This window comes from Notamacropus eugenii, chromosome 3 (assembly GCF_028372415.1).
Source record: "Notamacropus eugenii isolate mMacEug1 chromosome 3, mMacEug1.pri_v2, whole genome shotgun sequence".
Taxonomy (NCBI): Eukaryota; Metazoa; Chordata; class Mammalia; order Diprotodontia; family Macropodidae; genus Notamacropus; species Notamacropus eugenii.
Window position 1 is genome coordinate 370,829,924 of NC_092874.1, and position 26,129 is coordinate 370,856,052.

General features: G+C 35.8%; 1 protein-coding gene across 1 annotated transcript in view; it reads left to right on the plus strand.

Moving 5' to 3' along the window:
• The window catches only part of SLC12A2 (solute carrier family 12 member 2), a 134,862-nt gene that overhangs the window by 74,106 nt on the left and 34,627 nt on the right, over positions 1 to 26,129 (plus strand). The window contains exons 7-15 of the mRNA XM_072597420.1: positions 2,749 to 2,857; positions 4,752 to 4,879; positions 4,960 to 5,044; positions 5,500 to 5,651; positions 15,502 to 15,609; positions 17,104 to 17,227; positions 17,643 to 17,744; positions 19,324 to 19,479; positions 21,529 to 21,628. Of these exons, the coding sequence (XP_072453521.1) occupies positions 2,749 to 2,857; positions 4,752 to 4,879; positions 4,960 to 5,044; positions 5,500 to 5,651; positions 15,502 to 15,609; positions 17,104 to 17,227; positions 17,643 to 17,744; positions 19,324 to 19,479; positions 21,529 to 21,628 (1,064 nt within the window). The remainder of the gene's footprint in view (positions 1 to 2,748; positions 2,858 to 4,751; positions 4,880 to 4,959; positions 5,045 to 5,499; positions 5,652 to 15,501; positions 15,610 to 17,103; positions 17,228 to 17,642; positions 17,745 to 19,323; positions 19,480 to 21,528; positions 21,629 to 26,129) is intronic.

Sequence of the window (26,129 nt, forward strand, 5' to 3'; positions counted from 1 at the left end):
ACAAAGGGTGAGAAGTATCTCAGGACACTTGAGCAGTGCCACAGTGTTATTATCACTGCCTGCAAGTATCTTGCGAGTCCTGTAACCATTGTTAACCTCTGACATCATCTTTTCTCTAGTTTGTGGTTTCTCTTAGCCATTTATCCCATGGGATAGACTTTGGTTTTCTGTATTCCCTTTTGTTCTACAGCTGCTTCTTTAATAATCACAGAACTCTAACAAGAAGCAGGGGTTTCCCTCAGATGCAGGTAGACCTGGATTTCAGGCCTGTCTTACATAATGCTGGCAATGTGGTCAGCCTCTCAGTTCCCCAGGCTATTTCCTAAGATTGTAAGTTGCAGAAGAGTTGTTGATCTTCATTGATAGAAGGACATTACTCTCCTTTTGTTCCCTACATCACTGAAATCCCAGGTCTAGACCAGAAGATATTTCTAGTACCATATAACCAACCACTAAACAACTCATGTAGATTTAATTTTACAAAATGCAATTAAAACTTCAGTCTTACATATAAATGTAGAGGCAGTAAGAACTTTAGTTCTCACTACTGGATAACCTGTTATTTTCTTGTAGTTCCCACCTGGAGTTGGTCAGCCCTTACTCTGTCTAAGCTGAATACATATTGAAGCTCTTAGCTTGAGATAGGTTACATGTGGCAAGGCTTGTAGCTTTCTTGGCCTTTCTGCAACCTAGTTCTGGATCTTACCTCCTATCCTGTGGAAAGCATTTCTCATCTGGACCCCTAAATATCCCTCCCATTATCATCTGTCAAGAACCTTATAGTTACTTCTTTGAAACTTTAATGGTTGTAAGCCATCATGAAGTCCAAATTGGCCTCCTGAATAAGGAAGTGTCTTCCCTATTTGAGTTGCAAAGATTCCCTCTGTAAATCTCAGGTTATCTCGCATTGAGCTTAAAGAGGCCAGCCTCTTTTTCCATTTGGATTTATTTAATCAGTCACATTTATTATCTAGCTTTTAGTGTTCTTAATTTTTGGTGAGGCATACCTGCTTCACACCCTTATTCTAGTATCTAAGTCTAGCTCTTTACAGAATCTATAGTCCTGCTTGCTTTGTGTTTTGATAGCATTGTCAGAGTGCTTTGTTTTTTAAGAGGGTTTGAAGAGGGAGAATTCCTGATTGATTGCTACAAAAACTCATCCTAATTAAGCCTCCCACTAAATTCTTGCTTCTTATCACAGTTAACTAATCCAATCTGCTTTCCCAGGTATTCTTTTCTCCAGATCTCTTCCTTCTTCCCTCTCTCAACCTAAATTATACTTTGTATAATCCATATTTTCAATGGAAAAATTAAATTACACATATAATAATAATAATAGTTTTCACCAACAATAAAGAAATGTGTAATTCTTTCATAAGCTACTAGTATATGTTCTAATTAAATATAGTAATAATTGCATGCTTTTTTTTCCTTCTGAATTGCTTTGGGTAGAAATATTCAGGTCAGTGACAGTGGATAAATAACATTTCTTATGAATGTATACATTGTTATTTTAAATAATAGAGGAGAAACACTGACTATTCATTCTCATTATCTAGGCTAGAAAAGCAAGTCATATTTATTTTCTACCACTTCTAGAATCTTTGAAACCAAAGACCATTCCCATCTTTTTTTCATTGTTGGGTGGGAATAGAGAAACTAGTAGGGAAATTGTGGTGAGGCCAGAAGTCAACTTAAACTAAGTGGGGCAGCTAGATGGCGCAGTGAGTAGAGCATCGGCCCTGGAGTCAACTTAAACTAAGTGGGGCAGCTAGATGGCGCAGTGAGTAGAGCATCGGCCCTGGAGTCATGGGGACATGAGTTCAAATGCAGCCTCAAACAATTGACACACTAGTTGTCTGACCTTAGGCAAGTCACTTAACCCCAACTGTCTTGCCTTTCCCCCTCCAAAAACAACAACAACAAAGTGAAGGACAAGGCTCATTTTATTTTTGTGTACTTGGAAATGTCTAATGAAATTGAAAGATGATATATAAATTAATTGTTCAACAGTAAACATTGATTCTTCTTTTCACACTTTACTAGAAGCAGTAAATGATTCCTGTCCCTGCAGATTGCCTTATGTTTTGATGAGATCCCCTCAAATTAATGTGGAAATGAACCAGAAAGAAGGATAATCTTAAATAGATTTCTCTGTCTTTGAAAGTCTTCATACTAATGCCTTATCCTGAGGCTTACCTATGTAATACTCCCTTTTCCTTCCCTCCCTGTCTTTGTATTTCATCTTTTTTTTGTGGCACCAATACCTTTCATATTACTCACATGTTTCTTTCCTATTCCTTTTGTAAATAGTGTACCATTTGTGCCCATAATCCCACCTTGCCAGAAGGATTATGCATAGAAGATGGAGGGAACGTGTGGCAGAGGGTCAAGAATAAATAGTGGAGGAGTCTCTATCAGAATTGTTTGGACTTGTGGGAAACATATGCATCCTGAAAGTGGGAAATCATGCATTGAAGTTCTTTAGCAAATAGGCTTTCCTCAGGATTAGCAAATTTGTCTTCTACTAATAAGATATTAAACATGTAGTATAGAAATAAATTTTCTTACTAGAAATTCATTTGATACTTTTGTGTGATCCTTTGACTTACTTACACTTATCAATTATATTGCATGAATGATGTTTAGGCAGAAATTAATTTTAGAAAATTCTGGGTACTTTATAATCAATTGTGTATTAAAAATGATCATTGATCCTATTTTTAATGATAATATTTAAAATTGCAGGCGCAGATCGTTCTTTTGGTGATATTACTACTGGCCATCCTTGATTTTGTCATAGGAACATTTATTCCATTGGAAAGCAAGAAGCCTAAAGGTTTTTTTAGTTATAAAAGTAAGTTTAAAAAAAACACCGACGAGTTAAAGCATCAGAATTTTAGTATAAGATAAAATTACTAGTATTTTTAAAGAATTTGGACAATGTGCTAATGAGATGGATAATTTTGTTTTATATTAATTGATTTCATTCATTTTGAATCTCTTTATGTAGTATAATAGGACTTAGTTATCTTTCTTTTTAGCATTCCTCATTTTTGTCATCAAAAAGTGATAGAACTTAGAATATGTCTAGCAACCCTTCAAAATTTCATTTCCCACCTCTCTTGCTTTTGAAAGACAAGAAAGGTTCATAGAATTTTCACTTATGTATTGAACTGGTTATAACATGATTTGTTCTTAATTTTTTTTTGGCTTGCATTTCTCCATATTTTGAATCATTGTGAAAGCAAGTAAAAAAAGATTGAGCTTTCAAATAAAGTAAAAGCTCCTTTCTCTAATTAACTTCAGTTTTCATTCAATTTATTCTCTTATGGTATTCTCAGATTTCCTATTTTGTTCTAATCCCCTCCCAAATGTCAGAATTTCTAATTGTATCTTCCCCGGCAAGAACCTGATTACAGAGGTATGGCTAAATTCTTGCTATTTCTCATGTTAACAATTAAGTGCAAAAAATATGAAATAAAAAAATAAGACCACTTCCATTAGCCCCAGAGGTCTGACAAGTGACAGTGAAGGAGGGTTATCCTTCAGTTAAAAGTAAAAAAACCGTAAATGAAGACAGTGAGGTGAGAACAATGTGAAAGTAATGTGGATTTAGAGTCAGGAAAACCTGGTTCAAATACTACTTTAAACTGTGTGACTGTATAACTCTGATCTAGTCACTTAATTTTTCTGTGCCTCAGTTTGCTTATCTGTAAAATGAGGGGTTGAACTCAGTGGACTCTAAGGGCCCTTCCAGCTATTAATACATAAGCCCATGAAGGTTGCAGAAGAACATTTCAATAATTCAAGCCATTTCTTGACTTGTCCATAATAATCTTGCCTGTAGGCACACCCATATGAAATAAATACAAAATTAGGGCAACATTCTTTTCAAAAAGATTCCTGACTTTTACTTTGCAAGTTATAGAGGTTGATAAAGACTGCTTCCTTCCTCACTTATTTATTGGAAAGAAGGAACTGATTTCCAAGGACCTGTACTGTTTGTAACACTACACTGTTAAATGTAGTTTCACTTTTTGTTTGGCAAAGTGTTTAGTTGGGCTGAAATAGCTCCAGTCCCTTTCCCTCTGAAATATTGCTCTCAGATTCAGACTCTTAGATTTGAGGTCATAATCTTTAAAAAATCAAATATAAGGTTGTCTTTAGAAGGAAGCAAGGAAAGACAGAAGGAGGAAGAATTTCATAGAGAATTAAACCTGTATGATCCAGAGAACCCAGAGCAAGTCAGGTGAATATAGTGTACTGATAATATCATTGGTTTTCATCTTGAGAGCCACCTTTTTGTAAAATAATACATCTTTTTTTTCTACCTTACCCCAGAGTGAAGGTTGTCTTCATGTGTATAAACAATCTACATTATATATTTTTGCTTATTATATATTTACTCCATTGACAAATACTAATTAAAATGTGGATGCAGCTTTTGAAAATGAGGCACAATGCAAAATGGGGCAGTCTCCAAACCTGTCCATCATTTGGATGGGCTTCTTGTTCCGCCACCCCTTCCCCCAAAAAATGTCCTATTTGAATTTATTTTATTGGGATGATCCAGTTTTGTCATTAAGGAACCAATTAATCATTAAGGATTTGTCATTAAGGAATCAATAATGTCATATGGCATGCACCATATCTGTCCTGAATTCATAGCCCATGTTTATCATGAACTTAATATGACTTTTTCAAGATTCTTCCTCAATGCAAACTGAAAAATCTTTGTTTATTGACAGGCGAAATATTTACAGAAAATTTTGGACCAGATTTTCGAGACGAGGAGACTTTCTTTTCTGTATTTGCTATCTTTTTCCCTGCTGCAACTGGTATTCTAGCAGGGGCAAATATCTCAGGTGATCTTGCGGTAAGTCACAAATTAGGGTATCAGTTACATAAAAAATCTTTTTCCCTTTATTGTTAATAATTTTATCTGGTTTCTTTCAGGATCCTCAATCAGCTATACCCAAAGGAACACTGTTAGCCATTTTAATTACTACTCTGGTTTACATAGGAATAGCAGTATCTGTAGGTAAAAAACTTTTATTTTTAAATTTATTATTTATTTTAGAACTTTATATTTTACAGTGCAGATTATATTCATGACGTGCATATTGACTAATCAACAAGTGTGCAAGATAATGTGCTAATCACTGGTTTTCTAATAACTGCAACTACTCAACTAGAATTTTTCAGATTCTTTTAATTTACAAGGTTATTTATAGTTATAGATAATAATGTTCAATTTCAAACTGTACTTTTACTGAATGATTTAAAGTTTTAATCAAATTCTGAAAACTAGTTTCCTTCAAAGTTCAGCTTGTTCCACCTCCTACAGGAGGCTTTTCCTGATTGTGTTGCTACTGCTAGTGTCCCCTTAACTGCACCTCTGCCCCTCAATAACCTTATACTTAAAAATGTGTAAGTTGTCTCTCCCAGACTGAATAAATTACCTATTTCTTATACAAAGTGTTATTTGTGCTTCAGGATCTTGTGTTGTACGGGATGCTACTGGGAATATCAATGACACTATCACTATGGAGCTAACAAATTGCTCTTCTGCAGCCTGCAAATTAAATTTTGATTTTTCATCATGTGAAACCACAACTTGTAATTATGGCTTGATGAATAACTTCCAGGTGAGTGTGGTCTTCATATTTCATATAACAGTCTTAGCAATGTTAAACAAAACCAGGGACTACAATTTCTCATGTAAGTCCCCTTCACTCAACTCACACAGTCATACCATCCTAGTTCCTGAACCACCTCCTTCCTGGACTTTTGTAGTCCCTTCTAATTTACCTCCCTACCTGAAGTATCTCCCCACTCCTGTTTGTCCTCCACCCAGTTACCAAAGTGATTTTTCTTAAACTCAGGTCTGATGATATTTCTCCCCTACTCAGTAAAATCCAGTGATTGTTGCTTCTGGAATCATATAGAAACTTCTGTTTGGCCTTTAAATCCCTTCACCACTTGGCCCCAGTATAATATCCTTCTAGCCAAACTAGCCTTCCTCCTATTTCTCACACATGTCCCCAGTGCCTGTAATGTACTTCCTACCCTCTTCCACCTCATAGTGCCTTTTATTTCTTTCAAGACACAGCTCTTGTTCCACTTTCTACATGAAACTTCCAGAAATCTCTGAACTGCTAATCCTCTTTCTCCTAAAGTACCTTGTGTTAGTTGTTAGTGTTCAGTCATTTCAGTCATGCCCAACTCCTCATAACCCCATTTGGGGTTTTCTTGGCAAAAATACTAGAGTGGTTTGCCATTTTCTTCTCCAGCTCATTTTACAGATAACAAATAGAGGTAAACAGGATTAAGTGACCTGCCCAGGGTCACAGAGCTAATGTGTCTGAGGCTGGATTTGAATTCAGGTCTTCCTGACTGCAGGCCCAGCACTCTAATCCACTGAGCCATCCAACTGCCTCTACCTTGTACTTTTATATGTGTGTGCGTACACATACCCACACATACCCACACACACACATACATATATATACAGGTTACTTCCTTCAGCTTTTATCCTCAGCCTAGTACCTGGCATGTACTAGGCTCTTCATAAATGCTTATTGATTGAACTTGGATAAAGTGGAGAGAAGGTGCTCTGAATGGCAAAGTGCCTACCTTAATACCCATGACCAACCTAAGGGAGTAGTTGAGTACAAAATAAGATAGATTAGAAGCAGTGTAGAGCATAGAAAAGATGTGTCCATAGCAGATGTTTAATTATAAAATCTCAGCAGTCTGGAACACTGATATGCTAACATCCCTAAACACCTCTTTGGCCCTTAGGGTTGGCAGAGAGATTCTGGTATTATGGCCCAGAGGAGTAAGTGATCATTGATAACTTCGAGTCTTCAAGAAAATATTAGATTCTATTTAGCATACTCTAAGAAGGAAGAGGGAATCATGCCATAGGTTTTTGTGAGACTAATATAAAACGCAGTTAAAATAATTTTTTTTTATTTTTCATTTTTAACAGTTCATAACACATAAAACAATTACAGCTTTTGGTCAGGTGATACTTCTTTTTAAAGCATTTACAATATGGACCACAAAAGAATTTTTTTTTTTTAAACATTAACCAACTGAGACACAAATAATATTTATGTATGCTAACTTCACAAGCCCTTGACCTAACTGTCTCCACACCATTAATAAGAATTAAAGGACCCTAACTTATTGTTGTTGGTCTAAAGTCCTACGCCTAATAGCCCTCGGATGTTTCCCTGCCAACAATCTGTAATTTAATAGATCTGGTATTAAGCTTACAAACCTTTTGCCTATAGGGAATTGCCACTAAGAGTAGGGACATTGCAGGGAACCAGTATCTCCCCAACTTCATACCAGTTCCAGGTAGGAGTAGACTGTCAGCTTGCATTCAGTGAGGCTTAGAGTCTGCCAGGTGTCAGTGGGGAAATTGAGTTGGGAGAATCCTACCTCAGGCCAGGCTGAACAGCCACTCTCCCACCCTTCCCATGAGATCACCTTTTGCAGTTCATACCAGCATCTCACTGGCTTACTGGCATCGTGGATTGGAGGCTCAGACCACCTTTCTTGCTATCCATACCTGGAGTTAGACTCAGAAGAACAGTCACCTAATAGTCCCACAGCATCTTACAATAGCAGGTTCCAATAACCAGGTTTCAAATATGACTACAGTTTCACGTTGGCTAAGGAACATCTTTTGAGGCAAGTCTTAAGGGGCTTACATGTCTTTCTATACATGTTCTAGTTCCTGATTAAATGGCAATCATAAAATCAAATTTACCATTAAAACCTTAATTTTTCCATTAATGCCAAATTTTACCCAACATTACCTGCCTCTAGGAAATTTAGACTAAAATTCTTTTCCCCAAACTAAAGATGTCTTTGATATATTCTCAGTAATTAATTCAGTCAATTGTTTTAATACTAATTGCTTTTACATCACTTTGTAACATGTCCAGTTTTTCTCCCCCATCACTCTCCTCTCCCAGCTTCCTAATACCTTGCATTCTGATTACCCCTTCCCTCAAAGTACCCTCCCTTCTATCACACTGCACCCCCTTCCCTTATCCCCATCTTCTCTCTTTTCTTGTAGGGCAAGACAAATTTCTATAGCCCATTCCCTGTGGTTCTTATTTCTGGGTTATATGCAATAAAAATTCTCAACATTCATTTCTGATACTTTGAATTCCACCTTCTTTCCCTCCCTCCCTACCCATCCCCACTGAGAAGGCAAGCAATTCAATACAGACTAAATATGTGTCATTTTGCAAAAGACTTCCATAATAATCATGTTGTGTAATACTAACTATATTGCCCTCTATCCTACTGTATCCCCCCTCATCTTTTTTATTCCCTCATTTGACTGTGTCTCTTCCCAAAAGTGTTTGTTTCGTTACTCCCTTCTCCCATTTGCCCTCCCTTCTATCATTCCCCTCACCCCTTAATTTTTATTGTATTTTTTTTGTGTGGATATCATCTCTTCTGATTCAACACAACCTGTGCTGTGTGTGTGTGTGTGTGTGTGTACAATCCCTCCACCTACCCAAACACTGAGAAAAGATCCAAGAGTTATAAATATTTTCTTTCCATGTAAGAATGTAAACAGTTCACCTTTAGAAAGTCTTTTATGATTTCTCTTTCTTATTTACCTTTTCATGCTTCTCTTGATTCTTGTGTTTGAAAATCAAATTTTCTGTACAGTTCTGCTCTTTTCATCAGTATGAATGCTTGAAAGTCCTCTATAGCATTGAATGACCATTTATTCCCTTGAAGTATTATACTCAGATTTGCTGGGTAGGTGGTTCTTGGTTTTAATCCCAGTTCCTTTGTGTTATCCTGATTGTATTTCTGTAATACTCAAATTGTTTCTTTCTAGCTGCTTGCAGTATTTTCTGAAATTTGGCCACAATATTCCTAGGAGTTTCTCTTTTTGGGTCTCTTTCAGGAGGTGAGCAGTGGATTCTTTAATATTTATTTTGCCCTCTGGTTCTAGAATATCAGGACAGTTTTCCTTGATAATTTCGTGGAAAATAATGTCTAGGCTCTTTTGTTGATCATGACTTTCAGGTAGTCCCATAATTTTTAAATTGTTTCTCCTGGATCTATTTTCCAGGTCAGTTGTTTTTCTAATGAGATTTTTCACATTATCTTCTATTTTTCAAACTTTTGGTTTTGCTTTTTAACTGCTTGATTTATCTCATAGTCATTCATTTCCCTGAACTCAGTTCTCTCTTTCAGAGAACTATTTTGTTCAGTGAGCTTTTGAACCCTCTCCATTTGGCTAATTCTGCTTCCTCCTCATTGTCTTTTTGGACCTCTTTTTCCAATTGAGTTAGCCTCTTTTTAAAGGTGTTATTTCCCTCAGCATTTTTTTGGTTTTCCTTTAATAAGCTGCTAACTTGCTTTTCAAGCTCTTCTATTGCCTGAGTCTAGTTTAAGTTCCCTTTGGAGGCCCTGGAGGCAGGGGCCTTGACTTCTTGTGACAGTATGCCTTGTTCTTCCTCATCTGAAAGGATGGGAGGAAATACCTGTTCACCAAGAAAGTGGCTTTCTATGGTCTTATTTTTTTTCCCTTTTTTGGGCATTTTCCCAGCCAGTTACTTGACTTCTGAGTTTCCTCTCCACAACCACTTTCCCTCCATTTCTGCCAAGCCAGCACTGGGGGCTGAGTTTCAGATAAGCTGCTCTAATCCCCCAGGGGCTTTAGGTGGGAGCAGGGGTGCTATTCAGTGTGAGATTAATATCAGCTGCTCAGGTGATGGCAGGGAAACTACATAGGGCTCATTTTCCTCAGGGGCTTTACAATGAGGCCTTCAACTATGGGGGGACTGCTGCCTGCCTTGGGAGCCCCCATCTGCGACTGCATCTGCTGCTGCCACCTGAGGAGGCCTGAGTTATGGGGACACCCTGCTCCCTTCTTAGCCAGCCGAAAAAACTCTCTCACTGACTTTCAGTGCCTTTGGGTTGAGGGATCTGCGCTGCTGCTGGATATTCTGTCCCTGAACCCTGCTCAGTTCTGCTGTTCCTGGTGCCATGTGGCCAAGACTAGGCTGAGCTCTGCTCAGCGTCTGGTGCAACAGACTTTTTCCATTGGTCTTTCAGGTCACTCTGGGCTAGAAATCTCCTCCACTCCGTTGTTCTGTGGCTTCTGCTGCTCTAGAATTTGTTGAGAGTCCTTCTTTACAGATATTTTATGGACTGTGGGGGAAGAGCTAGTGTATGTCTTTCTACTTTGCCATCTTGGCTGCACCCCAAATAATTTTAATTTTGAATGTAAAGGGAATGTTTCACTTGGTTGGAAAACTCACTATGTAAACTACTTTTCCTTGAGTTTTTTTTCTTAATCGCTACTCAAACTACTTTTTCTCCTATAGATAATGTGAGGTACCTGCCTAGTTCTGATTGTCTCATTTACCATTATTAGTGGTACTTCAGAATGTACTTTGGTAATCAGTAATACTCTTTAATCAGATGTGCCCATATAAAGTTGTATTGTTTTGGAGGGTCTAGACCTAAAATTCGAAATTCCCTCTTCAGCATAGCTCTAGAACTGGTCTATAATTTAGAGCATTAGAGTTGCTGGGGGATCTGAGAGTTAAGTGACTTAGATTTGGTCAAATAGCCATTGTAGGGCAAAAGCAGGATTTGAGCCCAGATCTTCTTGACTCAAAGTCTAGTCCTCTTTTCACTGTTCTTTTTAAAAACCTTCAAAACCTTTCCTCAACCTATCTTTCCAGACTTATTTTATATTGCTACTCCTTCTGTTCTTTCTAGTCCAGCTCTGTTCCTCAGTATTCATTATCACTTCCAAAAGATAGTGAGTTTTATTTACTACTTGTTAGAAATTTTGGTAAAAGTTTTGTTGGAGAGGAAATTCATGACTAAAATAAGGATTTGTAATTAACTTAAATCATATTCCACTGGACTATGCCTGTCTCAAATATAAATCCCAAGTAATTTAGGAGTTAAATATGTTTTACAGAACTGTGTTTATAAAGAGTATTTATTTAATAGAGATGAAATAGTACAGCTGTAATTTTGCTTTCATGTCATTCTTCCATTGCATATCTAGCAAAAAACTGAATTTTTTTGTTCGTTCTAAAATTTCAAGCAATATAAGAATAATTGTTGCTTCTTTGAGTGATATAAATATTAAAATATTACATAATCGTTTGTTTTTCTAGTCACAGGACTAGGTAAAATTTCTAGAATCAAAGAAAGTATTCATGCAGAGTTAGTGATTCAGAGCTATTCTGACATTGATATTGTGTGTGAAAAGCACAAATGTTGGTTTCTGCCCAGTGTCTAAAAATGCAGATTCTTGTGATGTTGCTTTAAATACAAAAGTGTGTTGTCTTCATCAAGTCCAGTATGTATTCATGCATGAACTGAGAAACACAGTGTTGAGACAATTGTCATAGTGGAAAGAGAACAGTATTAAGAATCAGAAGACCTGGACTGACATCCTGCTTCTGCCTGCTTATTCACCCAGTTCGTTGTCTATCCAGCTGTGACCTTGTGCAAATTTCCTTATCTGTAAAATTAGGGTGTTGGTCATAATCTGTGGTTCTCAAACTTTTCAGTTTCAGGACTCCTTTAAAATTGAGGACATTCTAGAGATTGTTTTTACATGCAACTAGGAAATAAGATATATAAGCAGTGGAGTATAGAAATCTATCTTACCCTACAGGAAAACTGGAGAGAAGGGGATAGAGGTGGGGTGTGATAGAAGGGAGGGCAGATTGGAGGAAAAGGTCATCAGAATAGAAGTTGTCCTGGGGTGGGGTTAGGGGGTAAATGGGGAGAAAATTTGAAACACAAAATTTTTTGGAAGTGAATGTTAAAAACTGAAAATAAATTTATATGAAAGAGAAAAAAATTGAGGACAATTAGCTTTTGTTTATATGGGTTTTGTCTGTCAATATTTACCATATTCACATCTAAAATATCTTAGTATTGTTATGAAAATAGTTTTGACCTTAATGGACATCCTGAAAGGGTCCACAAGGAACCTCCAGGAATGCACTTTAAGACTTACTAGTCTAGCTCAAAGGTTCTAAGCCTAGATTATAGGTTAGTCTGTGAAATGGGGAAGTGGGGTGGAAGTGCATGTGCACATATGCAAATATGTATACACAGACAAACATACCTATACGTCCTTTATAATCTTATGTACTTGTTTTTATTTATTGAAAAACTATTCTGAGAAAAGGCCTGTAACACCAAAAAAGCTAAGTACTACCCCAGTTCCTGATCATCTCTAAAATCCCTTCAGCTCTAACACTATCATTCTTTATATTTTATTAAATTTTTTCCACATTTTGGAAAAATTTCCACATTTGCTTTTTGGGAGATGAAAAAAGCAATGAAGAAAGTTTTAGGTGGTATTTAGACAATGTTGTCATGTAAAAATTTGATCCACATTCATAATAGAAATGTTTTACACATAGCTGACTTTTGAAATAAGGCTAACTAATCTACTGAATGACAGTAAGGCTCCAGAAAGATTCTCTCTATTATTAAGCTCAGTCTTAGAAGAATGTGTCATATACTTGGGTTCAAAAAATCAGCTTTAAAAGTACAAGTTATAACAGGCCTGTAGTTTGAGAAAGATCTGAGGATTTTAGACTACACACAATCTCAAAATGAGCCAGCAGAATATGGTATCCAAGAAAGCTAATGCAATCTTAGGTCACATGTCCAAGACTATGAAAGAGGTGGTTCTGTTTTACTCTGCCCTGTTCTGACTACATTTGGATTATCATGTTCAGATCTGGAAACCAGTTTAAGAAGGACATTGATGGGCAAGTGGGTTTCCAGAGGAATTCCAAAAGGATAGTGAAGGCCCTTGGGATCATGCCATTTGCAGATCAATTGAAAGACAATTTTTAGTCTGGAAAAAAGAGGCTTTAGGGGGGGACCATGATAGCTCTCTTCAAATATCTGAAGGGCTGTTATATGAAAGATTGATTGCATTTGTTGAGCTTGGCCCCAGAGATCAAAACTCTGTAGATAGAATGTGTAGTATGGTTAACATGAGGAAAATCCTCCCAGTAATGAGAACTATTCAGAACTGGAGGAAGCTATTTCGCTCAGGTAATATGAGGCTGAGGGGGGGGCGGGGGGGGGGGGGCGGTGCAGTTCTCATTTAGTTGAGAGCTTGTAGCTAAGATAACCACTTGTCAAATGTGATGGGATCCTTTTTCAGCTGTGGATTAGACCAGTGGTGTCAAAAGGAAACGGAAAGACCCTTCAGGCCATATGTTCACTTACAAAATCACATATTAACATTATCTGTCTTCTGTTATACTTTTATTTATTCTATTAAATGTTTCTCAGTTGTGGGTGCAACCTGTGGACTGTGTGTTTTGACCATCTCTAAGATTCTGTGACTATCTCATACTCTTTGTTTCAGAACCATTTTCTATGCTAAGGATAACTTCTTCTCCTCTCTTTTAAAAGCAGGGACCTGACATACACAGGAGGGCCTGCTGTCACAGGTTCTTAGATCTGCTTTTCTAAAAGGAAAGCAACTTGTGAGAGGTCAGCAATCAGCTTTAATCAAGCACATGTATCATTCACTTAGTTCAGGGGGAAAAGTCAGCACCCTGAACTTCAGAGAAAATACAGAGGAAATCAAAATCAACAGACAGGGCATCCAGCTGCCTGACAGATCAATGGACAGATAACTGTCTGACCATACATACGTAGTTACCAGAGAAAGAAGTGCCAACATCTGGGTTTTCAAAACAGGGCTGCTTAGCAGCTTCCCAGAGTCTCATCTGGCACACAAACCTTCTTCCAAAAACTAAGCCCCAAAGTAAAATCTCACCTCAGAGTAGTTACATGTTTTTTCAGAACCAGAGGGCATCACAACCGTTGAGAGCCAGTACCTCCATTAGAAAGTGAAAAAAAGATACTTGGGGCCTATTAATGGCCAGGGAAGATCTTTAACTCTTCCTCCTATTCATTTACCTTGAAATTACCATTACATCTCTGTACCACCAATATCTGCCTGCTAAATTCCACCAACTTTAGCTTGAAGACCTCCAGGGAAGGGAACCCCATTATCTCCTGAGGCAGCTCATTCTACTTCTGAATAGTTCCAGTTATTAGGGAGTTTTTCTTTTTATTGAGCCCATATCAGTCTCCCTCAGTAGTAGTTCACAAATATACCCCATCGTTCTAGTCCTTATGAAAAGAATGAGCTATCTCCTTCAGATCTGAAATAATACATTTGTGTTGCCCACCTTGTATATCATATTTTTCAGTAATTATTTGTATATGGAACATTTCCTTACTGATTTGCAGAGACTGTTTGAATTTTATTTCCCCCAGTGCCTTCCACTGTGCTCTTCATATACACTTAATATGAATATGACGAGTTAAATGGAATTGGATTTTTGTTACTATGTGCTGTGTGTCTCTCTGCCTGTCTCCCATTTAACTCCATCTACTTGCCTTTCTGTCTCTACCTACCAGTGCTATCTAAAAGGTCAATGTAGATAGTATAAATTTCTGTTTGGTTTTCGCAGTTGCATGAGACAGAACCTATAAGCCTATTTTTCATCTTTGAGAAAACCCCTTTGCTTCATTTTCTTCATTGTCAAAATGGTGTTGGCAGTGTCAGACTTCATTATCATTTCTTCTTTACTGATAATATAATTTGACTTTTTGAATACCTCAAGAAAGTTGATGCCATCATGTCCTCTGCTATTCCATTGGAGTGTTTAATAGGATTTTTAGAAACATATTCCGTATATTTCTTTCATACTCTTTATATTAAGATGTAAGCTAATTTTGCAGTCAAATTTTTTAAAAGATTGCATATTTCTTCTATTTTGTTAATAAGTGTATAAAAAATGAAATCTTACTCTTATATACCCAGATATTAGTCTTGAGCAATAAATGATGCATAGGATGATTCATCTAGCATCTAGCTTTCAAGTTAGTAGTTTCTTGATTATCTATAGGATTAGTTGTCATCTTAATATCTGTGTTTAGTAAATGCAAAATAATTTAAATATTGCCCAAAGTGACGTATTTTTGGGAAGGTAAATCTTCAAAGAATGCAGTAATAACTAGCATTTACGTAGTGCTTTAAGGTTTTACAAAGCAATTTACAAATATCATTTCATTTTAACTTCATAACAACCCTAGGAGATAGGCGCTATTAGCCATATTCTACAAATGAAGAAACTGAGACCAGTTAAGTGACTCATCCAGGGACCCCCAGCTAGTAAATGGCTGAGATTGGATTTGAACTTGGGTCTTCCTTATTCCAGGTCCCATGCTGTATCTACTGTGCCTCCTAACTGCCATTTTATAATGTCATGATGCATTAGGAAACCAAAAAGCAAGTGCCATTGATTTTGCCCCTTTTATCAAAATAATCTAGAGAAAACTACTATTTTACTTCTCATAATGCTTTTGTAATGGTTTTTACTTCATCTACTTGTTGATAAGATTACTTTTGTTTTATTTTATTGCTTTTAGGTAATGAGTATGGTGTCAGGATTTGCACCCCTGATTTCTGCAGGTATCTTTTCTGCCACTTTGTCTTCTGCATTGGCATCTCTTGTGAGTGCTCCCAAAATCTTTCAGGTAAGTATACAATCAGGTTGTACAAGTTATTGCTGTAAGAAGTTGGTTTGAACTAATTTATAGAAAGAGTGCTGATGCAGGGACTATTAGTAATAATACATATTGTATTTCCTACGATGTTGTCCACTGTCAAGGCATATGTTCTCAATTATTTTTCCATATTGGTAGAAAATAGAGTCTTGGAAAAATGATGTATTGGCAATGATCTATGCATCCTTGCTCACTGCTTCCTTTTCATCAGTGGTGAGTATGTATGAGATAGTTGGCAAGACTTAGGAGTAGTCTGGTTGTACAACAGAAAGAAAGCAAATTGGTCTTTTCCTGATTTACATGTTATTTTAATGAACTAGCCAGTTATAAACATGATTTAGAGTATTGCCTTGTTTAAAGCATATTGATAACCCAGCAGTTATTCATTGTTTAATGAAGACTATTTTTAACCAGTGCTATTTTCCTAATAGCATTAAGAATAATAAATATAAAAAGGAAATTAATTTTGCTTAAAATTGTGCCAGATAATTTTTTAAGAAAATGTTGTAGTTCAGTTACCTAAGATTCTTAATTTTAAGATTTTTGTTTGCATTTGTTTTTAATATATAAGTGTATATGTATATATGTATGTGTACACATATTTGCATGTACATGTACACGTGTGTGCATACATGAATATACACTTACATATATGGATATAACTTTTAGAGGAAACATACCTTTATTATGTGCCTAAAGTATTCTTGAAGGAAGGAGCTATTGAACTTATTCAATAGCCTAATAACAACCTATCTTTTAAAAAAAGATAAGTTATAAATAATATGTATTACTATGTATTATTATATACAGTATTGTTAGATATAATAAATTAAATATAAATAACAACATTGTACTGCATAATATGTTGTTATGTATGACATATAATAATTATAAATAAATGATAGGTGTGTGACAATCAATTTTTATTAACTCTCTACCTAGAAAAAGCAGGTGGAGTAAAAATTAGCTCTTAAACTAAGGACCAGTTTTTTAAAAGCTGCTTTTTAAACATATTTAATCAGTTTGACCTTTAACACATTGATATTAGAAAATATTTCCACCTGCAGTTAGTCAGTTCTAGAGGTAATATGTATATATTTTGGTGATAAGAGTAAATATGATGAATGACTATTTCTGGTAGAAAGGATATGGGAGCTATATGCAGCTCTTGCAGTCAGGTGTACAGTTTTCTTTCTTTAAAAGAACCTCTCAACATTTGACTAGATCAATTAACCACCTTGGACAATTTTAAACACTCCTCTTTTTTTTGCTTTTGAGTATAAAGGATTGTTTATTCCTAACCAAATAGTCTGTGCAAACCTTTAGAGATCTTTTCACAATTAAAAGTATAAGGTAAGAGGAAAAAATATCTAATTCAAGTAGATTAACCTGAGCCTTTTTAATTTGGAGAAATACCCTTGGCACAAGCTATCTTTTATTTTAATGTTTACCTTTCTTTATTAGGCGTTGTGTAAAGACAATATCTATCCAGCTTTCCAGATGTTTGCTAAAGGTTACGGGAAGAACAATGAACCACTTCGTGGCTATATCCTAACATTCTTAATTGCGCTTGGGTTCATCTTAATTGGTTAGTTATTTAAATTGCTATAAATATGAGTTTGGGGGTTTTACATTTTAACTCATAATTATTTTGTTTCTGACCCTGGATTTCAACATGGGTCTGTGTTTACTGTAATTGGTTTCAAGTTAACCAAGTCCCCTTTGCTTCTAGAAGGGACTGTCAGGAAGGAAGTACTGAAAGCCCATGTAGTTGTAAGATTCACCAAAATAATTCATATCTTAATTCTGGAAATGTAAAGTCCTTAATTCATCTCCAGAACTCTGAGTTATTAGGAAACGCTAATTCCTATCCTGTTATCCACTATAGAACCTCTGAGAATAGAACACAATTAATACAAAGGGGTAATGGAGTCTCTGGCATAACAGTAATCTTTAATTTGAATATGTAAATAGCTTATCTCTTTATGTGTTGTTCTTTGCAGCTGAATTGAATGTTATTGCTCCAATAATCTCCAACTTCTTCCTTGCCTCATATGCGCTGATTAATTTTTCAGTGTTCCATGCCTCACTTGCTAAATCTCCAGGTAGTAATTTTCCATTTTAACTTTTAAAATGTATAATGTAGAACTTGGTCATCGATGTATTGTTTGGCAGTTTTAGAAAAGAAACTTAATCTGCCAACCATAGTTATGTGTTCATGTGTATCTCCGCGTAATTTTTATTTATCTATGAAGCATAAACTAATAGAAAAATAACATTCAGAACTTTGGACTATAACAATTGAGAATGATACAAACCAGTGCTAGGCAATTAGCAGGACTATTATGGACCAGAAAGGGTATGAAATGTATGCAATGGAAGCCTTTGTAATTTTTTTAAATAAAGGAACCATAGTAATTAGAGCTGGCAGCCACCTTAGAGATCTTCTAAATCAATCCCCCTCAATTTACATCTGAGGAAACAGATGTAGAGAACTTAAGACCTGCTCAGAATTACACAGGTAGCATATTTAGGATTTAAATCCAGGGTATCTGTCTCCCAGTCCAGTGTCCTTTCCACTATATCAAAATTTAATAGTTGGTATATTTTAAAAATAAATATATTTTAATTTTTACTTGTAAAATATTGTTTAAAATACTGTGTTGTTCATGTCTTTGTCACCTTTAAAATCTAATAGCTATAAATATATATAATATATATATAAATATACCTATATATAGCTATGTTATAAAACAGATACTAGTTGAATTATAAATTGGTGATCTTTTCCAAATTAAAGATTTTGTATAGAAATAGCCTGCCATTTTATTAGCATGGATGTTGAAATTATTTGAATCGTCCATTTTTATATTTTCCTTTGAAATATATATTTTGTATGTTGATTAGGTTACATATATGTTTGCCATGGGTATTTCCATCATTTAAAATAAAATAACAAAATCAGTAATGTGCACATTATTGGACATGCAGTATTGGACATGCAGAAGGTAGACCTCTAGTGATATGATTTCATGGTTTTTTATAATAGTAGATATTTCTTTAATTGTTGAATCTTCTTTGTTTTAACACTTTTCCAGGTGAGGGAGGTAAATGTACTTCTTGCTCCATACTTTCCCATGATAGGTTACTTGGTTACCTAATACGTTTCTAAATCTTGACTCCAAAGGGGCCTCAGTAGATAGTGTTCTGGTCCTGAAGTGAAGAAAACCTGAGTTCAGATCTAACCTCAAAAGGTTTTTGCTGTTTGAACAAATTATTTAACTTCTGTTTGCCTTAGTTTTCCTAACTGTAAAATAGTAATAATAATAACATCTACTTCTCAGATTTGTTGTGAGGATCAAATGAGATAATTGTTCAAAGTGCTTAGCATAATACCTGACACATAGTAGGTGCTATGTAAATACTTATTTCCTCTACCTCTTCCCCTACTCAACCTCAAGTGATGAAACATATGACCCTCCTTTAAATAGAAAAGAGGTGAATTATGGGTGTTGAATGGGACATATGCTGTCAAATATGCCTTGATTTTTTCACTGGGGAGGGCAGGGTGAGTCATTGGAAAGTGCTATAAGAGCACAAATAGTTTTTTTTAAAGTAAGCTTTACAGAATGGGAACTCATGTAAACGTGCAGTAATGTGACCTTACCTTTATTTTTTTGTTAGGTTGGCGTCCTGCTTTCAAGTATTATAACATGTGGATTTCACTTATTGGGGCAATTCTCTGTTGCATAGTGATGTTTGTCATTAATTGGTGGGCTGCATTGTTAACATATGTCATAGTTCTTGGATTGTACATTTATGTTACCTACAAAAAACCAGGTCAGTGAGTTGTATGATAAATACTTTTAGACTGAAATATTGTTATAAGTATTGTTATTTTATGCTTAGGATCATCATTTACATGTATTTGCTTTGCATTCAAAGATAAGTTTATGCTTAATATACAAATAAGAACACTTCATTTTTAACCATTTTGGTAAGAAAGCTATTTTAAATTCAATTACCAATGCTCTCATTTTATCCATTTACTCAAAATGACATTTAAGCTAATCTTATTTCTAGAAGATAATGTAATCTGGTAATATTTTAACTTGTCTTACCAAAATCAGCTATTGAAGTTTCTTTTTAAGGCTTAAAGCTGGAAGTAGTATAGTATAACAGCTATAGCACGAGTCAACTGGCTGATTCAGCTGAACAGGCATTTATTGAGTGCCTACTTTGTGCCCATTACCAAACTAGACATTATTGCATTTCTAAAGGAAGCCACAGCCTCTTTGAGCTGAGTAGTTGAGGATACACAAACAATAAATAAGAAGCAATTATAAGATCATATTAAAAACATTATCAAGTAGTTTAAACTTTATAATTAAATTCTAAAGGCATGCAACTTAGAAATCCTTAGAAAAGTAGATAGTTACTGATTGGGAAAAGTTAAGCTTGAGCCAGATCTCAAAAACAGTCATAGATATCTGTTGGTGAAGAAACAGCAGATTGGCATTTCAAATAAGAATGTTGTGAGAACAAAAATATAGAACCAAATCTGTGGAGAGGGAGGGGCTGACCTGGGTAGGATGCAGGGACTGAATTGGGTAAAAAAGAATAGGTTTGAAGGGATTCAGTGATAGAAGCTTTCTGATAATCTATTTGCTCGTAGCTAGTGCCAGGTTTTTCAAAAGAAGAATGAGTGTTAATGAATATTCATATTTTAAAATGCATTTGATTGCAGCAGAGGCAGGTGTCCTGTGTCAAGAAAATTGGCCAGGATTCCAGTCCAAACTCTAATTCACACTGATTTTGTGACCCTGAGCAAGACAGTAATATTTGCAGTTTTCAGTAGTATTTGTCTCTAAGACCGGCTAGAAACTGCTGGCCTGCCTTGGGACAGCGGGGAGAGGTTTCCTCACCCAGTTGTCTTGGAATCACAGATCTAGTCCCTATTCCTCTTAGACAGATTTTTTTGACAATTATGTAAAAACAGGAATAGATAGGGAGGAGACACTAGTGGCAGAACTAGAAATAGAACTAAGAGGCTGTTACAGTAGTCCAGACATAAAATAGAGATCTAGATAAGGATAGTGACTCTAAAATAAAAGACTACATTTATCAGCAGTTCTCTAAGGTCTGCTTTCTTTGGTGGTTAATCTTTAAAATATTCATCACTTACATAGTTTAAATTACCAAGCTGTGGTTATTTTCACAGGAATCTCTTAAAAATCACATTATCAAAACAGTAGAAATGAATGAACATCTAGAACACTCCTTAATATACTTTGAAATCCAAATTGCCAATGAAACCATTATAGCTTTAAAACAATAAGATAGTCTTCATTTATCTAAATGAAAATACCTTTTTTGAGTTGACTTCACCACATACTTACAACTATATGTATGTACATATATGCATACACATATACATACATGTACCTGCATATGAACATATGTGTCTGTGGTTTCATGGGTGTGAATCTTCTTTCCCTTGGTACTGGTACCCCATGCATTGGTAGACAGTCTTCATGTATTTGCTGAGACACACATTTCCTTCCCCCTCAAAAAATACAGTCTTTGGTGGCCAGCCATCTGTTTGTGAACCTCAGAAAACTTAATTTGGATGGTAAGCCACCAACAGACACAGCCTTTCACTTGATCCATACTTGAATGCTTTCCATTGTGGTAGGACTTGAGAGCTTAAACTTTGTGGGTGTACTCTAAGCTTCAGTAGAATAGGGTTACCCCCATGCCACGATGAGGCATCCAAGTAAGATTTTTAGTGAAAGATTTAAACAAAAAGCAATTAAAATTTGAAAAGCATTCCCCCCCACAACCCTTGGTTAGATTAGTAACAATTGACAATATTGTATCTTCCTGCAGATGTGAACTGGGGATCTTCCACACAAGCCCTGACATATCTGAGTGCATTGCAGCACTCGATTCGTCTTTCTGGTGTAGAAGACCATGTGAAGAATTTCAGGTAAACTATAAGATGGCATATAGAGATTCGTTCTGACCCCCAGCAGCTCTTTGCTATTACTATAATGAAAGTGGTTGGGTTTTTTTTTAATAGCCTTTGGTCGTCATCATTTCTTGTGAGCAGCAATATAGTTTTCTCATCACTTTGGTTAAAAGTCTTAGAGACAGAGTCAGTTAACCTAGCAATAATTATAAATTAAATCAGAAGTTAACCTAATTTTCTTGTCACTTCTCTCTTTACGAAATGTTGGCAATAGCCACCTAATAGGCATTTGTTATAAGGGTCACCATCTCTATTATTTGAAGACTTCCTGAAGATAGAAACTTGACAATAATTTATAAACAGTCCTTTCATTATAACTTTGAGTTATCACCACCCGCTGCTAAGTTTATAGTGCCTGTATTGCTACATTCGTTTGTGATTGTTTCTTGCTTTAGATATGACTGAAACTTTTCTTGGAACAGCTAAGTAGCACAGTGGATAGAGTATCAGACCTGGAGTCAGGAAAACTCATCTTTCTGAATTCACATCTGTCCTGACGTATATTTTCTGTGTGACCCTGGGCAAGTCACTTAACCCTATTTGCCTGTTTATTTATCTGTAAAATGAACTCTAAAAGGAAATCTCAAACCCCTTCAGTATCATTGCCAAGAAAACCCAAAATGGGGATAAGAAGAATTGGATATAAGTGAATACAAGTGAACAAAACTTTTCTCGTGTAATTGCTTTTATCACAGCAGTGTAACTGGGATTTGGGGAATATGTATGTAGGCAGGGATAAGTATTGGTTGCCTTAATTCAAATTTAGAGTCATAGGTTTGGAAGGGAGCATGTACTTTGTTTTTTGTTGATTAATAATCCTTATTAAGTACATTTCATTTTGGTAGGAGCTTATTATAACCTCTTTACTGCTGTCACTGATTTTAAGTCTCTTTATATCCTTATTTAGCACTGTTCTTGTTGCTGCTTCTAATAACTTAGATTTACTTACCGAAACATTATAAAGAAATGCTAGAAATACAATATTAATGTCTACGTTAGTCTCAAATTAGGCTTGTGACTTTCTTTTTTAAAAGTCAGATCATAGAATAGTTATTTTTTAAATTATGCAACCCCAGATCTCTACTTAAGTCATGGTTGAAATCTTAAAATCTTGTTGATTGGTTTTAAAATCTCAGGTGAACTGTCTTTTTAAAAAATTTATATGATTATGTTACTTTATGTATTTTTCATTCTTTTCTTCAGATGTCTTCTAGAAACTTATACATTACATTTTCATGTTTTATTCCTTTATTTCTTTCACCACCAACTTTCTTTCATTTACTGTTAAACGCTGCTTATTTTTAATATTAAAATCTGTTATTTTATGCTTAAACAGATGACAGAATCACACATGCTTTTCTTGAAAGGTTCCTATTGATTTGAAAATATGTGTCATGATATGAGAAACATCTCTTTAAAAATTCTTCTAAGTAATTTTTAATCCTTTAAAAAAATAATTTTTCTGCCTGTACTTTAAAATTAGTTATAAAAACAGCCTATTGATATCAGGGAATTTAAAAAATAATTTTATACAGACTTGACCATTTCTTTTATACCTTTTTTATTCCTGCTGTGGTTCAGTACCACAAATACTGATGACTGATCCCAATGATACAGAAATCTGTAGTGTGTTCTTAACATTAAACTAGGTTCAAATGGATTGTAGTCAGATGAGAAAATGGGTAGATCCCCATAGGGATCAAGTGACTTGGCCAAGGTCACACAGGTAGTAAGTGGCAAATCAGAATTCAAATCCAGGTACTCTTTGAAATCACTTTTTTTCACTGAATTTGAAAATTAGCATTCAAGTGTTTTGGTGCAACTGTTAATTAGAAGGCCTGGGTTCTAGTTGCTCCTTGGCAGTAGGAACTAGTTTTTTTGTTTCTTTTTTGCTTTGTACTTTAAAAGCCAGCTAGCACAGTGCCATAAATGTAATAGTGCTTAATTTTTATTTGTGATTTGAATTGAATATACCAAGCACTTTACTGTATGTCAGCAACGATACAGAGATTAAATAAGAGAAAATAAGGCAGAGCTTGTGATGGAGTAAAATGATATGACATATATACACATAATTTTGATATAAAATAAATACATTGAAGAAATATAAACAAAGTCTTTTGGGGATGACAGTTGACCGGGAATATTACAGAAGGCATTTGAACTAGATATTGAAGAATATAAGTACCTGTACTTAAGGCAAGTCACTTTGTTAGTTCTGGTAAGAGGCTTGAGGCAGGGAGCTTGCTATAATTTTTAGATGACAAGTGCTGAGGTGGTAATTGTGTAAAAAGACAGCAGTCAGATGTAGGAGATCTTGTAGAGGTAGAAATAACAAGATTTAGCAACTCATTTGATATGTGGGATGTGGGATACAAGATGATGTCTGGGTTATGAACCTTGGAAACAGGAAATATGATGGTGCCTTTGACAGAACTGGAGAGTTTTAGAGGAAAGATAAAGAGCTTTCTATTTTGGATGTGTTGAGTTTGAGAAGTCTCCATCACAGCCATTTTGAGTGCAATATCTCCAATAGGCTGTTGGGTATATGGGAGAAACTTGGGGCTGAATACAGATTTCTGTGAGTTACCTGCCTAGAGTTGAAAATTAAACCCATCGAATGAGGTGTGGGAGAAAGAGGATTCAGGGTGTATCACTTTGGAGGAAACTCACTGTTAAGGGTTTAATCTAGATGATAAGCCAGCAAATGAAACTAGATTGGAGTAGTCAAGTACACAGAACCAGGGGATAGTAATCTCACAAAACAATCTAGAGAAAAAAGAATGTCCAGGAAGGGATAAGGGTGGCCAATAATGTTACATGCAGTAGAGAGATAAAGAAGGATAAAAATAGGAGGAGGGGAAGAATTAGACTTGGCTTTTAAATGAATATCCAAGTTTGGGGGTTTTGTTTGAAGTTTGGTAAAGACTGGCATGTTTTAAGAAAATGAGAAAGGAATCAATAGAAATAAATGGAAAAGTTGAAGATGAAGGGTGGGAAAAGATAATTGATAGAGCTGTCCGTTAGGGAAGATCCAGGAAGGGATGAAATGAAGGGTTCTTGTAAAGTGGTTGGCTTTGCAAAAGGGAAGAGCCTTTTCAGTGTCAGACTAGGGAAAAAGAAGACAGAATGACTTGATGTAAGAGAGTTTTGAGTAAAGAGAAAAGGAACAGGGAACTCAGCAACTGGCCTCAGTTTTCTCATTTAAAGCAAGAAGTTTGAAGAGAAGTGTGGGAGGCTGAGGAGAAAAAAGGGTTTATAAAATCAATTAGGAAAAAATAAAAAGATTGCTTTTTTTTTGCAGTGGCAGTCCAAAACAAGTTAAATAACCTGAATATATAGTACCCATTCACCACAGTTCTGTGACTTCCTCCTTATACATTCAGTTGTTGTGTTTGTCCTTCATTTTCAAAGTGGATCATGACATCAGGGAAATGATGACATGATTTACAGTTGACTTTGATTTGAGTGAGGGAGGGCTGTACAGGGTCACCAGCCTTAGCCTCACTTTCTCCTCCTGAGCCATCTGGAGGTATTCATCAGGATGACTGGAGATGGCCCAGGATACAATGGGAGACCCTTGCCCTTTTAGGCCAAGACCTTTTCAGGTTCTTACTTAAAGTGAGATACTGTCCATTCAGAGAATAGGCCTCTCCTTTTTAAGAAGTGAGTTAAGGGTTGGCCCCTTTAATTAAAAACTAAACAAAACAAAAAAATCAAGCTGGAAGGGGAAGACCAGAACATGAAGAGGTAAATGGTGGTAGTGATTATGAGGGGTTGATTTTCCAAGGGATGAGTGGTAGGACAAAGGAATGAGGGATTCACTGTTTGAGGAAGGCAAAATTAAAATGAATTGGTTAATTAATCTAGATTAGGAAGAGAGAAAAGTCAGAAAGTCAAATAAATAAGCATTTATTACTCACTATATTCCAGGTACTATGCCAAGTGCTGGGAATAAGTAAAAATAAAAACAGTCCCTGCCCTGAAGGAAAGCTAACACGTAAAAGGAAGTGGAAAGTAAAGTGGGATGGAACAAAGATGGTAGAGAAAGAAACCGATAGAGTCAGGAATAGAGCCTGTCATGTTTTGAACATGGCTGGCCTGAGCACTTACCTTAAAATGGACATTTTGGGTGAACTGACCAGTGAAGCCAAAGCACAGAAATCTTCCAGGGTGGAGGCTAAGTGGAGGTAACTGATGTAATTGTCTGAGAAAGTGAAGTTAGAGTAGGAGACAAGATAGAAGTTTGTTCATTATAGAATGGGAATATTAAAGGGTATGATGAAAGGACTAAGCAGGATTGGAGTTGAACATAGATAGGGTAGAGTTAAGGAGCAGGGTATGAGAGAACATGGTGTAGAGGTTCAGAATACTTTGCTCTCAGATAGATAAGTAGTATAGGGAGATTAACAGGTAGTGGTTGTTTGCTAACCATATAGGTAGTAGTGGAGAGGTAGAT